The 14,163-nt window shown below is 59.7% G+C and overlaps 1 protein-coding gene across 1 annotated transcript; it reads right to left on the reverse strand.

The window, feature by feature from the left end:
• Positions 1 to 92: 92 nt before the first annotated feature.
• P4HTM (prolyl 4-hydroxylase, transmembrane) lies at positions 93 to 13,776 on the reverse strand. Its single transcript, XM_005909383.3, has 9 exons — positions 13,416 to 13,776; positions 13,166 to 13,247; positions 5,305 to 5,495; positions 4,415 to 4,511; positions 2,909 to 3,071; positions 2,192 to 2,377; positions 1,375 to 1,465; positions 1,040 to 1,163; positions 93 to 517 (listed from the first exon to the last, which is right to left on the reverse strand). The coding sequence occupies exons 1-9, from the start codon at positions 13,743 to 13,745 to the stop codon at positions 297 to 299; spliced, it is 1,485 nt and encodes a 494-aa protein (XP_005909445.2). The 5' UTR covers positions 13,746 to 13,776; the 3' UTR covers positions 93 to 296.
• Between the last annotated feature and the right edge of the window lie 387 nt (positions 13,777 to 14,163).

The following is a 14,163-nucleotide window of genomic DNA, read 5'->3' on the forward strand; positions in this document are numbered from 1 at the left end:
CCCGTCACATGACGTACAAGCCCCACCCGGCCGCGGCGCCCCGCCCCGCCCACTGTACCTATAGCCTACTCCGAGCCTCTCGGCCCTGCAGCTCCATTGCCGCGTAGTTTTATTTGTCCGGGAAGCACGGGTCTGTACACAATAAATAACATGGATGTAGGGACTGTGCCCTAATCGCGGCAGGAGGCCGGAGTAGGGCTAGACATTGGCCAGGCCTTCAGCCTGCAGCTGGACAGGGGGACGACAGGGCCCCCGACTTAGGGTGACCTGCGGCTGGAGACTGGGATGGTCACCCCTCAGAGTTCCACGCGCGTGTCGCGGTAGGCCCGGTCCAAGGCCCACTCCGGCTGCGAGTCGGCGCCACCTTCGCGGGCCAGGCGCGCCATCTCCTGCTGGAACAGCGCCTGCCGCGCCCGGCTGGGGTCCACGTTGATCCAGTTGTTGGCGATCCACTTAGTGCCGCGCGTGACCAGGCAGCCCCCGTGCAGCGAGTAGTCGTCCACGTCGCCCACCCAACCTAGGAGAGGGGGATGGTGTGAGGGGACCAGAGGGAATCTAGGCTGGGCTGGCTGGCCTGAGCTTGGCCTCCTATTGCCCAAGTGCGTGGCTAGGGCAGGCCCAGCTGTGCACACCTTCTGTGGCAAACATCTGGCCCCAGGGCCTCCTTGGCGGCTCAGCATCTCTCTCCAACGAATGCCTTTTCAACACCACTGCCCTTTGAAATCAGCTTTGTTGCTGCAGGGCCTGTCCACAGCCCTTCCCAGTCTGGGCTACTAAGGGGCATGTGTCCTCAGCCCCAGTGAGCTGAAAGGCTGGGGCATCAAAGAATCACAGGTTCCAGATAACCCAGGAGGCTGCACGGGTGCAGCCTGCTGAAGTCACTGAGGATGGTCTTTGGGAGGCAGTAGGGGCAAAAAAAACCCAGAAAACATATGAAGGGGTGGGGGATGGCCAGAACCAGCTCACCAGGGTAGCAATCAGGGCTGGGTAAAGGAAGGCAGCTCCCTCCAGGTATCCCTGGCCTGGCCAAGGTCCTCACCTTGCCCGTCAGGCAGGTAGTTGTACCAGAAGACAGCTGTGCCCTGGCGGGGCTTGACACGCAGGTTACCCTTGTCACAGTGCCTCCGAGTGTCACGGAGGTCAACATCATCTTGAATCAGACTCTGTGGGCGGCAGAGTGGTGGGGTTTTCAAACCACCTGAACTGTAGGGCCAGGAGCCCAAGGCCAGGCAGCCAAAGGTGGCTCAAGGGAAACCAGTTGGATGTGCCCAGGGGATAGTTGAGGCCTCATCCCAGGTCTGGCAGCGTACGTACTATTTTTGTTTGCCCAAGGCCCTGCCATCCCACCAGAGGAACAGCCCAGTTGGCCCTTACCATTTCATCATAGGTTCTGTTGTCTGCTACAGGGAAGACAGTCTCGCCCCCACCGGTGACGTTGTTCAAATAAAACAGCACTGTCATGTAGCTGTAAGGCAGGGGGGCCGTTGAGCAAGTCCCCAGCTGTGGATGCTCCCAGGGGCTTACCTGTGGGCAGGATAAGCTGCCCAGGTTCCCAGGGGCCGGAGGGGCAGGCTGGGATCACTGACAACAGGGGAGGTCTGTACCAAATGTCCCTAGCCCATACATGGACCCAGTTTCTTTTTGTGTCACAGTTTTTGTGGTGTGGCCAAGATCACAGGTGCATGCATTTAGCTAAACTACGTGACCGTGCCTAAGGGCCTGCTGGGAAAGTTGAGCTAGCAGAAGCAGCAGAATCATGCAGACGGCTGGCTGCGACTAGAAGGGGCTGAGCCAGGGCATGAAGAGGGAGGACCTTCCACCATGCCTTGGCAGGGGAAGTGGGGGACACAGCTTCAAGAGGAGAAGCTGACGTCTCCAGCAGTGCACGCAGGATTAACAACCTGGGGAGTGGGGCGGAAAGAATCGGGTCCAGCCTTGCCCCTTCCTGAGGGATCTGGGGGTAAGTTGCAGTGTCTGTGGGTACCTTGGTCTGGCCGCTGAGACCAGACGACCACCCCTTTTGGGCCCCTTGATAAACAGCCTTGGGGGAGACATGTGGTGGGGGGAATTCTCAAGCAGGATGCCCAGCATTCTCCTGGCCCCATACCAAGGGGAACACCCACAGGGCAGGGCTGTGCTGGTGTCAGGGGGGTGCCGGGTCTGGGAGCCACCCCCAGGTGGGAGTACTTGCCGGCAGGAGGTCTCGAAGGGTACAGATTCATTGGCTACCAGCTTGGTGTGGGAGCAGATGGTCTCTGGGTACACGGGCCCGCTGTCCACATGGGCATGGTAGTGGCCTCCCTCACCATACCGCACGACCTGAAGCGGCTCGCTGAGCTCCACGATCTCGGGTGACAGGCGGGTGAGGCGCAGCACCCTGGTGGGCAGCAGGCATTCAGCTGGGCGGCCCCGTGCCAGGGGTGACACCCTGAAGGAGCTGGCCAGGTGAGTCGAGAGCCCGCCACGAGCGCTGCCCCTATTTCCCCTGGGAGCTCCTTAAGCCACCCTGGACTGGCCCTATAAGAGCAGGAAGGGGTGACTCCTGATGAACCAGAGACATCCACTGGCTGGGAAAAATTAGATTTCCATTAAGCCTAGGAGCGGGGAGGGAGACACTCCCTCCAGGAAGATGCTGTTTATCTAAAACCCCTGGCTACTCAGGGGCAGGGGGTCCTGTGGACAGAGTTAAGAGATCATTTCTCTAGTTAGCAGAAAACAAATATTCAATCTAGTACTAATCGCACGTGTATATCGTTTGCCCACCATTAGGGCTAATTAGCCTTTGTTAATTGCCTGTCTCCAGTGAGTTCCAGTCCTGAGCGCTGTTCTCTTGGTCCCAGCCAAGGACCTCTGTGGGGGCCTGCATGGTCTCCTCCCTGCAGCAGGGAGCCCAGGCTCGGGCACTCACCTCTGGCGGATGGCGCGCATGACGTGGTGGGCGCCTTCGCCCTGGTAGAGCCACGTGTGGTGGCTGTTCCTCACCAGCTGGCTGGACTCCGCCGTGTGGCTCCTCATGTACTTGTGGAAGTCGCGAAGGTCCATGTTGGAGAACTCCTGCAGGCTCAGCACTCCTGCACAGGGCATCCCCCCCCACCATCAATGCCCACCACGCCCGTGTGGGGAGGGCAGAGTGGGGAGGCTGCACCTTCCTACCTACCCCTGGCCTCAGGCACTGGGGGGCCATGTGCACCTGTCCCCCAACCTGGACTCGGGTCAGATGAAGTTGGCTTCTGTCACATCAGGCCCTACAGGAAGACCCAGAGAAGTTCGTGTCCTCAGTTTAAGCCCTGATTTGGCCCCCAAAAGGATGAAGCCCAACCCCGTCAGATTGGCCAGAGCGGGCTCTCCATAGGAAGCTTAGGCCATATGGCCAAGACCCTAGGCCAAGGACTGCCCTTGGCCCTCCAGCCTGGCTCTGTAGAGCGTGGTGGCCACCCTCCGGTCCTGTAGAGGGTGAAGAAAGAGAGTGTTCAGTGCTGGGTTTTGTCCTGGGCCTTCCACACTGGAGGATGTAAGCTGGAACCGGTCCCCAGGAGTTCTCTCATGACCTCAGGTCTCATCCTGGGTGGAACACCCCAGGCCAGTCCTGCCTGCTAGACAGTCTCCCTCAGCAGAGGCAATCAGGCTGCTCTCCCCAAAGAGAACACTCTCCCCTGTTCCTGCTCAAGCCACAAAGCTGGGCTCTACCCTCTAGGGGTTCCGGAAGAGTGGCCTGGTGTCTTTGCTACAAGGTTGATCCCAATGACACACTCCCGTGCTTTGGCTGGGGCTTCTCTGAGGGTGGGGGCACTCGAGGACTGTGAGTGTGTCACAGCGGGAGCGGGAGCAGCCTAGTGCCTCTCCAGGCACGGGTCCAGGCCAGATTCTTCACTCGGGGCTCGCCAGTTGGAAGGTCATCCTTCCAAGTCCTGCTTCCTCAACTGGTGCAGAACTTGGGCGTGAGGGAAATGACTACGCCTGAGATACTTCCTGGGGGTTATTACCAAAGGGGAGGGTGCTTCCAGGACAGCTCTCCTGCCCACACCCACCCCCGGCAGTTAGAGGACTCCAGGCAGGCAAGAGGCAGGCAAGGGGGGCCCTGGTTAGACCAGTCAGCTGGCGGGGACCATGTGCCTGGCTGGATAAGTGGATGCCAAGCTGACCTCATTGTTCCTTCACTCCCGCTCCACTGCTCTGCCAGCCAGCAGCCATACCTCCTGTACCCCACATGCTGCCCGACGAGGCCAAGAGGGTGCCCTCTGGACTGCCACCAAGGGGGAGCGGGCGGGTCTAGCTCCTGCCTCTTTCTGGGGTAAGGGCACTGCTGGCCCCTCACCTCCTCACCTCCGGCTACTCTAGCAGCTGGGCCTAGGGGCCACCTGGCTGGGGGCAGGAGGAGGCTCTGGGACACAACAGTGACAAGATATGAGCTCACCATCCCCGTCAGGGTCAGCCTTGATGGCAGAGTACATCTCCTGAATGTTCTCTGGAGTCATCCACCGTCCATTCCCCAGGCGGTTCTGGGCCAGGACCTACACAGCACAAGATGATGCCTCAGGGGGCTGGCTCCGGTGATGGAGAGTCGCCAGGGCACACACAGCTGCCCTGTTCTTTCTGGAGGGCGGAGGGTTCAGGTGACAGGACGTGGGTGAGGACGAAGGCCAGGGCCCAGGCTCCCAGTCCAGACACCGGAGGGCCACGAGCATCCTCAGCCCTGGGGGAGCTGTGGCTCCACCCGGAGGAATGTTGGCTTATTGGAGGCAAAGGGGAGGCCAGGCCGGCGTCCCACCCACACACCCCAGGTGAGGTGAGTGAGGCCAGGGCCTGGTACGAAGAGGGAAGAGGCATGGTCAGGAGATGACTGTCCACGGGGCCCCTTAGGAAGATCGGACCCTGTGAGATGCCCTGTATTGGCAAGGGAGCCCACACCCCACCGAGACCTCTCTCAGAAGCCTGGGTGTGAGGGGCATGTAGAGAGGCATGCAGACGTCTGGCTTCCTTGTTGCTGCCGCCTCACGGACAGTGAATCCTGTGGGGCTCTCAGCAATGGTGGCAAGGAAACCAGAGCGCAGACAGCATGGCACCCCAGGCACTATGGCCATAAGTGCCATCGGCCCCAGTAGATGCCCCTTTTGTCCTCTGGAGTTCCCAGGGCAGCAGGGGGCCCTCTGGGAAGGAAGGAGGATCCTGGCCCTGCTCATGCCCAAGGTTAGGTGGCATCAGGCTCCTGTGGTTGGGGCAGAGCAGCACGTGTGACCCGGCCACTAGAAAGACAAGTCGGGGGCGCTCCCACCCTGGGGCGGGGGGCTCCTCCAGGCCCCCCACCTCACGCAGCTGCAGGCGGCCATCATGGTTCTGATCCAGCAGCTGGAAGAGGTCCAGCGGGCTGATCTGCATTGTGCCCATCGCTTCCTCGTACTCCTCGGTGGGCAGGATCTGGCTGCGCTGCAGCCCCTTCATCTGCGCCAGGTGGATGACAAGCCGACACTCCTCGTCGCTCAGGAAGCCGGGGATCTCTGCCAGGAGAGGAGGGGGTGAGGCCAAGGGCCTTCCGGTCTGCAGGGTGCCCGGGCTAGGTCCCGTCCCCTGCTGGTCACCCAGCCAGGAGGACCTCACACACCCCTTTACATGTGCTCTGGACTCGGAGTCCAAGGTCAAGTTGTCCTGCAAAGGCTGGCCAGCGTTGGCACACGGGGCCTCTCTCTTGGACGCTGAGAACACGCGTGTTCCAGGGGAGTCCTGGGAGGGGAGCCAGAGCTACGCCGGGGGTGGGCCAATCCACCTTGGGGAGGGGCCAAAGGCTCCAGGGTGGACCTGAGGCCGGAGGGCCGCCCTCCAGGCCTTAAGCGGGGAGAGGGTGCTGGCAGGGGTGCGCTGCCACTGTTGCTCTCCAGTACGCCCGGCGCTCTTGGCCATGCCACCCCCACCGCACCCCACCCTCCTGCACAAGGCGGCTGGGAGGTCAGTGGGAGTCACTCGGGTTTTGGCACGTGCTCTGAGAAGATGCCCCGGTGTTCTCTGCTTTGGGAACAAACGTATACTGAACGCCTCCTTCCATGCCTGTAAGCCCGAGTAAAGGCCACTCAGGCCGGGGCCCTGGCTCCAGTGTCTGGATGCCCCCACCCCAGCGGCTCAAACAGCTCAGTGGTGCCTGGATCGCAAACCTCACACCTGGCAAGCCCGTATCCCAGCACTTCCAGAGGCTGGAGCCTGGGCCTCGCTTCATTCTCTTGTTCCTGGGAGGGACGCCTTCCTTGGACGGGTTAACAAGAGGCCCACCCAGGAACTAACCGGAGAAAGAGCTGGGCCACCGCTGTGACCCCCGAGAACTCCTGCTGCTCCTCTGGCTTTTCTCTCAGCATGAAGTTCCAGTTGTTGCCAAGGGGATGGAAAACAGCCACTCAGCCAGGATTGGAGCTGTTTTTAATAGTAATCACGGCAGATCACACTCAGGGAGCACAGACTCTGTGTCCTGTCCTAAGCACGTCATCAACTCTGTAATCTGTATCCTCGTCCTAGAAAACCAGGCCCCACGAATTCACCCTTCCTTCCCCGGAGAAGCCCCAAGCACAGAGACATTGGCGACTTGGCCAGGGTGACACAGGCTGCTGTCCTGCAAAATCCAGGCTCACAGCCGGATTCTGCTTCCATGGAGAAGGGACCCAGATCCAACGACACCGAGGACAGGATACAAGCCCTCGCCCTTGGCCGGCTTGATCCCCTCAACCTGGCGAACCCGGAAAGGCTGTGAGCCACGCACTGGGAGAGGGGGTAGCGCTGCGGGACAGTGGTTAGACCGAACTGCTAATCCACAGAGTCACCTCCCAATGGCTTTAAAACATAAATGAACAAGAAAAGTAAACCAGAGAAAGAAAACACAAGCCCAGGTTTCTTCAGTTTATTAGGTGCCAGTAGTTCACAGGCCCAAAGGAGATGCCACTCTCTCTACAGTCCCCTGCCATGTGCTGATCAAATCAAACTGTTCAGGCCGGCACGTGCAACCTAACCAGGAGGGTCTAAGCTCATGGGAGCTGGGCAAACACTGGCTCCTGGGGGGTGGGTATAGCACTATGAAGTTCCCAACCTCAGTCCACCGAGACCAAGGCAGAGAAACCGGGTGACAGAGCGAGGGCTGTGGCTGCCGGTGGCACTGGTGATGCTGTGTGGTGATGGCGGGGCAGGGGCTCCCTGGGGCCCTGCAGAGCACATGCCCATTCCTCAAGCCATGGTGCTGTGCCAAGGCACTGCCTACACAGAGATGCGGGCACCCAGCTTGCTGGACCATGACATGGCGGCCGAGGCTGTCCAGCAGTCAGTCAGCTGGTTGCCCCTGCTGGCCAGGGGGGGTGCCACCCTGACATGTGCCTCTTCCTGCCTCATCTTTGCCCTGTTTTGCCTTGACAGGTGGGGCAGGGGCTTCCAGGTAAGGGTGGGGGGCATCTCCCCAGCGGGGGCCAGTTCTGGTAGCTCTTCACTACTCACTGCCGTGTGCCTACCAGTGCCAGGGGCAGACAGGGAGAGGAAGGACTCTTTGGTCAGGGTGTTGCCAGCAGAGAAGGAGCAGAGGCCCAGGGGACAGAGGAGATATGGGCAGGGGACTATCCTTGGTGAGCACCCTTGGTCTGGACCTGCAAATCAACAAGGGCTCTTGAATGTTGAGGCCAGGCCAGTGAGCAGGCTGCTTTAGGCTGTGGGACTGACCACCCTCTCCAGGGAGGTGTGCAAACTCTGCCCACAGGATCCTGCCAAGAGATGGAACCACGGCTCATGTGGTGGCTTTTTCTCTGCCAGAGTCCTGAGATTGCACGACTGACTCCCCTTCCCCAGCCTCATCTATCCTGGGAACAGCAGCCTCCTCAGTTTCTTCTCTGTAGAGCAGGGCCCTGCCTAGAGCCTCAGGGTGCAGCCTCAGCAGCAAGAATGGGCTCTTTCAGAACCTGAGGATGGGGCCCCTCTGCTCTTTGCCAACCCTAGTCCTGGCCAGAAACTGCAGGGTCCGGCAGGCCTTTCAGGTCGAGAGGGAGGGCCCTGCTTTCTCCCTCCAAGGTGAGGAGTGAAGGCCCAGAGTGCTGGTCCCCCACCCCCCGCACCCCTCTCCCAGGCACTTGGCATCCACTGGAGCTGGAGGTGGGGGTGCGCTGGAAAGGTGGAAAGCAGCCTGGGTGAGGGGAGGGGTGAGGCTGGGAGGGGAGATAGGGGCTGAGGGCTAAGACTTCAGCAAGCAAGGAGCAAGGCCAGCTGTAGGGCTGTTGCTAGGTAACTAGGGTGTCGTTGCTCAGCAACCATGGAGTGTCTGGCTGGGCCTCTAGCCAGGAGCACCCAGAGGCCTCAGCCTGGAATCCAGGAACCGGGTCCTGAGTACCCACTGCCTCTGCCCCGCAGGTTCATGTACCCATGCCGCAGCCAGCTGCAAGCCCATGAAGGCCTGCCACAGCCCCCCCCGGTCAGCCGTGCTGCCCTGCAGACGCTTCCCCACCAGCCACAGCCTCTGCGCCTGTCATCTCCAACAGCTCCCACCCGCGCCGCCCACCGGAGTCTCTGCACTGCTTCTCTTGGCTCCTGTCACCCTCGCTCGGCCCCAGGGGCCGCAATCCACCCTTTCAGATCACAACTCCCCAGGGCCAGGTAAACGGCTCTCTGGTGGGAAGAAGGGAGGGCAGTGGGAGGAACCTCTGCTGAGGGCTCCCCTCCTCCACCCGGGGCCCAGGGGAGCCTCACTCAACCCCTCCCCCCAGTATCACGCGCCAGCTGCAGGGACTGCGGGTTGCAGGACACCAGCTGATCTAAGGAGGTCCTAGACAGACTCTGCACCAGCGATTTTGGTGAACCCTGGCGTCCAGCACCCCTTCCAACCCCTTTCAGGTGCGTTCATTACAGAGCCCGGCTGGGCACTAAGACAAAAGAGACAGGGCATGCCCAAATGTTGTGCCTGCTTAGAACAAAGAAGTTGGTTCTCTCTTCCTAAGTACGGGGCATTACAAACACAACCACATCCAGGAGGACAGGCGTTCGCCAGAACCCTGATCCCAAGAGCAGATCATCAGACAGGAGGGGGCAGTTCACCAGGTGGAGGGGAGGAGGGGGTACTCAGAGATGCCAGGCTCATCGCATGGCCCCTCTGATCCCTCCAGCTGTGAAGGTCAGCCTCTCCCAGCGCAATGGGTGGTCCCCAAGACCCTCAGACTCTCAGCTAGAGGTGCTGAGGGTAGGCCTGCTGCCCAACCCACCCTGGGGAGCTGGCGCCTGGTCTGCGATGCTGGCGGCATCCGGATGCCACGTGTGCACGGCCTCCTGCACGCAAGGCACGCTGGGACCTTTGTGCTGAGTGGGGAGGTGCAGGGTCACTGTCGGCCAGTCACCATGGCCTGTGCTTGGAGCGGGGACCGCCGCAATCTACGGCTGGCCGTGTGCTGGTGGTAGCATGGTCAGTGCCCAGAACAGAGGCGACCCAGGTGGGGAGGGCCTGGGACGTGACAGCTGGAGCCCGTGCAGGGGCCCCGCACACCATGTGCTCCCCTGGACACACAGACCCCTCCTGCTGCTGCCCTCCGGGGATATGTGCACACCAGGGTCCAGAGACACTCCAAGCTTGCCCAGACCAGCAAGAGCAGGGCAGAAGTCCGCTTCTGTGGTCAGAACGAGGTGCCCCTTCCTGAACCAGCAGTGCTCTGCCGGGTAAAAGGCAGGCAGCTGCGTGTGCCGGGCAGGTACAACTAGCGTCCTGCACCCCCCAGCCCTGTGATGCCAGCCTGGCGGACGCCTGCTACTGCCACCAGCACCCCACGCTGAGCCTGAGGGCAGGCGCGAAGCCCTGGGTGATGCTCACCCAGGCACGATGCTGCTTGTCAAGCCCCAGATAGACTCGGTTATATCTTCCTGACCTTTACCGAGTCCACAGTTCTGCCAAGCAACAGGCCTGTGGAACAGCAGAGGCGGGGTCCATGCAGAAAACTGCTAAGCTCCTCACTAACCTGAACTCATACACATACACTAAAATCCCTTCTCTAATTCTGCACGTCCAGTGTCTTGTCAAGAGAACACAGTGGTCTTAGGTAGCTGCTGAATTGTTTTTTTAAGCTGAAAAAAGGATATGTCTGGAAACCCTACAATAAAGAGGCCATGGTTTTAAAACGCAGTGCTTTGTGGGAGGCTGTCAATGACTCGTTTACCTTAGATGGTTAAGAAAGTGGAATAAAACTCTGGCTGGCCCACTGGGAGTGCCCCCTGCTGCTCTCGAAGAGGGGGCGGAATCAGGAGGCCCCTCCTGTGCAGAGAGACTGAGGGCAGCCAGTGAAGCCCTCCAGCTGACCAGTAACTGTCGGCCGTAGACTCTGGCCACTGGACACACAGCAAATACAATCAGGACCCCCACACGTGTAGCTCACCTTTAGGGGCAGACACAATTGCCAAATAAATACAGTAGACCAAGCAGCCTGATGCAACAGAGAGACTGGAAACCTCTTAAGGCCAGTCTGACGTGGAGAGAGATCCCTGAGGAGGGCAGGCCTGAGCAGAGGCCTGATGGGGGTGAAGGCACCCTCCATGAGAACCAAGCCTGAGCCTTCCGGTGGCGGGAACAGTGCATACAAGGGCGCCAAGGCAGCAGCGAGCTCAGAGTCTGAGAATCGACAGAGAGTGAGGGAGATGAGAGGTGAGGGCCTCGTGGAGGATTTTAGGGAAGGGAGCAGATCCGATCTGCTGTTTAAATACAGAATGAGTGTGAGGCGGAGGGAGAAGTAAGCCACGTGAGAGAAAGCAGAGAGGTTGATGGTGACTTGGAACGGGAATGCCTCCCAACAGGACAACGGTCTGAACCCTTGGGAAATGCCTACCACAGTCAAGCAGGCATCTGCCAGGAACTCAGAATGGGCCTTCTGTGGCCCAGGTCCCATTTACCAAATGTCTCCAAGAACAGAGGTGGGAAACAGGAAATGTTCCACAGAGGTGGAGGCACCCTGGGATAAAACCCAGTCCCGTTTACACCCTGAACACCTACCCCTTGAGCCCAAGCGTCTTGGGTCCCTGATGGTGAAGCAGGCCCATTCTCCTTGGGCCCTGCCTGCCTCTTTAGGGCGACAGCAAGTGGACAGACAGACAGGCCCAGAAAACGGACACTGTGCCTTCTTGGGGTGAGGCTTCCTTCTTTGGGTTCATTCAACACTGTGTTCAGGTACTGCCTCTCCTTGGACACCCTCTCCCCTGTGGCTGGCCTGTCTCGCAACTGGACTTCTTACAATCACGGACCACAGATCTCTTCTTGATTTGTCTCGCCTCGTTTCACCAAGCAGAAAGCCCCCAGACTTTCTGGGTAAAATGTGGGGCATCTTTCACCAAGACTGAGAGGTAGGGTAGGAGATTCGGAGGACACAAGGACCAGAAGCAGGAAGGTCTTGCTGCAACTGCCCGATTCTCCCAATCGTGCCCTTTGTAATGTGTCTGCAGCATCATTTGATGGCTTAACCAGAATCAGTTTACCTTTGGTCAAATCTCTTCTGCTTCCTATCGTGTACTCTTGGTGACTTCAGGTCTGGGCTTCTCACTCTCGGCTTTGTAGGACTTGGACGCAACTTTGTTAGGGGGTTAGGGGTTATGTCTCATGGTTCACTTAACCTAACATACGTCTGAATTAAGCATATACGGGTCCAATAAAGGCGGATGAGAGAAGAAAGCACACCCACCTCATCGTGTCTGTCTCACGGCAGGGTAGCAGTAATGGGGAGAGTTGTTGCCTTTGCCTGGATCACTTGTTCCTTGACAACTTCACCTCACAGCTCCTGCAGGTCTTTGCTCAAATATCTTTCTCAGGAAGGCCCACCCTGGCCACCACACTCAGGGTTTCAACCCCAGCTGAAATTCTGCCCTACTTGTCTGTGACCACTTATCCCATCTGACACACACCGGGTGTGTTTGTTTAGTCTGTCTCCTCGTTGGAATGTCAGCTTCGGGTGTTCTTTTTGTTTTCCTGTTCTGTCCAATGTTGTGTTCCCAGCAGCTCGACTAGTGCTTTGCACAGACTTCAGCGCTGTACAATAACAATCTTTGAGAGCCCCTCCCACCATAGGACTCACATCCTAACCTACTTCCCCTCAAACAGCGTGTGAAATCATTCTCACAGGTCTGGGATAATCCCCAACCAGTGCCCTCTGTCCCAGGGGTAACAGCGGTGCTCAGATGCTCTGCTTTGGTCCCCAGTCCCCTCCAGACAGCCCCTTTCCCACTCCATTCCCCAGGAGCCAGGAACACCTCAGGTCTGCAGGTAAGTGTGTCACTGAGGCTGGGTACCCAGGATGGGGGCTGGGAAAACCTATCCTGGGCAAGGTCATAGGTCCAGGGATCCCCATCTTGTTGATACTACTAGACTCTGAAGGACTTCAGAGTCTTCACAACTAGCACGCTGGCTCGACAGTGCAGACACCAGGGGTAGCCTGCCTCATTTGAATCCCAGCTTCGCCCTGATCTGGCTGTGTGAGCCTGCAAGCAAGCGGGGCTCGCTGTGCCTCGCTTTCACCCCCACCAGCCTGACAGTGGGATCTCCACCCACCTCACAGGGGTGTTGTGAGAATTAAGCCAAACGATCACATGAAGTCTAGCACATAAGAGCTCAGAAAATGTGAGCTATGGTGCGGGTTCCCAGTGAGGTCACCCTGGAAGGCTCTGCCTACTGTCATGGCTGAACAAAAACGCCATCCTAAGAAGAATCCCAGAGCGCAGAAAGCACAGGCTGGTTTTGGGGGCACCAGCTTATCCACATTTGGACAGCCTGCTTCTTATCAGACCAGAGGGCCCATTTTGGGAGTGGAATTTCCCCTCATGTCAGCTAGGACCTGGTTATCAGTATCTGCAACCCTTCTCCCATTAACCACCTCAGAGAGGGTCCAAAGACAGTTTCAATAAAAGGTTTATAGGCACTAGCTTCTAGGTCACATGGCCCAGCCCTGTGATGGAAGGATTAGCGGCAGAAAATAGAAGTCACAGAAGGGAGCGTAGAAAGGTCACTCCTCACCCTATTTTAGAGGTGGGGGCGGGTACCTCACTTGGGGGCAACCTCTGGGTAGAAAAGACAGGGCTACTTTGAAGCAGCCATTTTCAAAACAGTCAAAACAGAAGTCACGTGGTCAAAGGAGCCTGAAGGCAGCCACCGAATCGCAGCCCACAGCCCTTCCCGGGGGGCGCCCGGCGAACTTACCGAAGAGCAGCGGCTTGAGGCTGAGGGTTCGGATGAAGTGATCCCTGTCGGCGACCAGCTGGATCTTGCGCTCATGCCCCACCTAAGGGAAAGCGGCACAGCGGGCAGCTAGGGAGGAGGGAAGGGCGCCCGGGTCCGGGGAGCGGCGGCGGGCGAGTGAGGGGGTGCGCGCGGCAGACCGGGGGCAGCGCACGGAGCCGCCCCCGGCAAGAGCGCCAGCCGCTTCGGACTTGGTGGTGCAGGGCCTCACCTTGATGCCCTCCAGCCGGGTGAGGGGAGCCAAGGTGGGCGCGGGCCCGGGGCCCTGGGCGCGGCGCTGGGGCCCGGGGTCGCTGCTCTCGTCGCCGTTGCTGTAGTGCACGAAGAGCAGCAGCGCCAGCACGTTGCCCAGGTACAGGTGCACGAACACCATCAGCACCAGGAAGTAGGCGCGCGAGCAGATGCCGCGGGGCTTGCACAGCGGCCGGACCGGTGCGTCCTCGCAGTCGCTCAGCCTCGCCGCAGCCTCGGCCGAGTCGTGATGCCGTGGCGGCCACTGCGGACTCGGCGCTTCAGGCCGCGGGCCTGCCGCCGCCGCCATGGCGCCCAGGCTGCGCGCGCACCCAGGGGAGGGGCCGCGAGTCGTACGCGCCTCGCCGTCGCCAGGACAACGGCCGCGGAGCCGGCGCGCGCCGCCGTCACCCGGAGAGGGTGCCGGGGGACACCGCGCCCGCGCCGCACTCGAGATCTCCCGGCCCTGGACCCCGACCCACACTACAGTGTCTCTTTCCTGAGATGGGTTGTTGACAGGCAGAGATGCACACTCACCAGGGCAGAAGCCGCGCCCCCACAAACGCAGATACACAGGTACTGGCAACCCCAGGGGTAGTGTTCTCCTTTTTAAGACGCACTTGCCTCTTCCGGGAAAAGGATGGTCTGCATTTTCTCGCTCCCGGAGTGGGGTGGCAACAAGGAGGCTGTGCCAAAATATGACTCAGTACTGCGGCGGGTTGGGGTGC

This window comes from Bos mutus, chromosome 22, assembly GCF_027580195.1.
Source record: "Bos mutus isolate GX-2022 chromosome 22, NWIPB_WYAK_1.1, whole genome shotgun sequence".
In the NCBI taxonomy this organism is placed as follows: Eukaryota; Metazoa; Chordata; class Mammalia; order Artiodactyla; family Bovidae; genus Bos; species Bos mutus.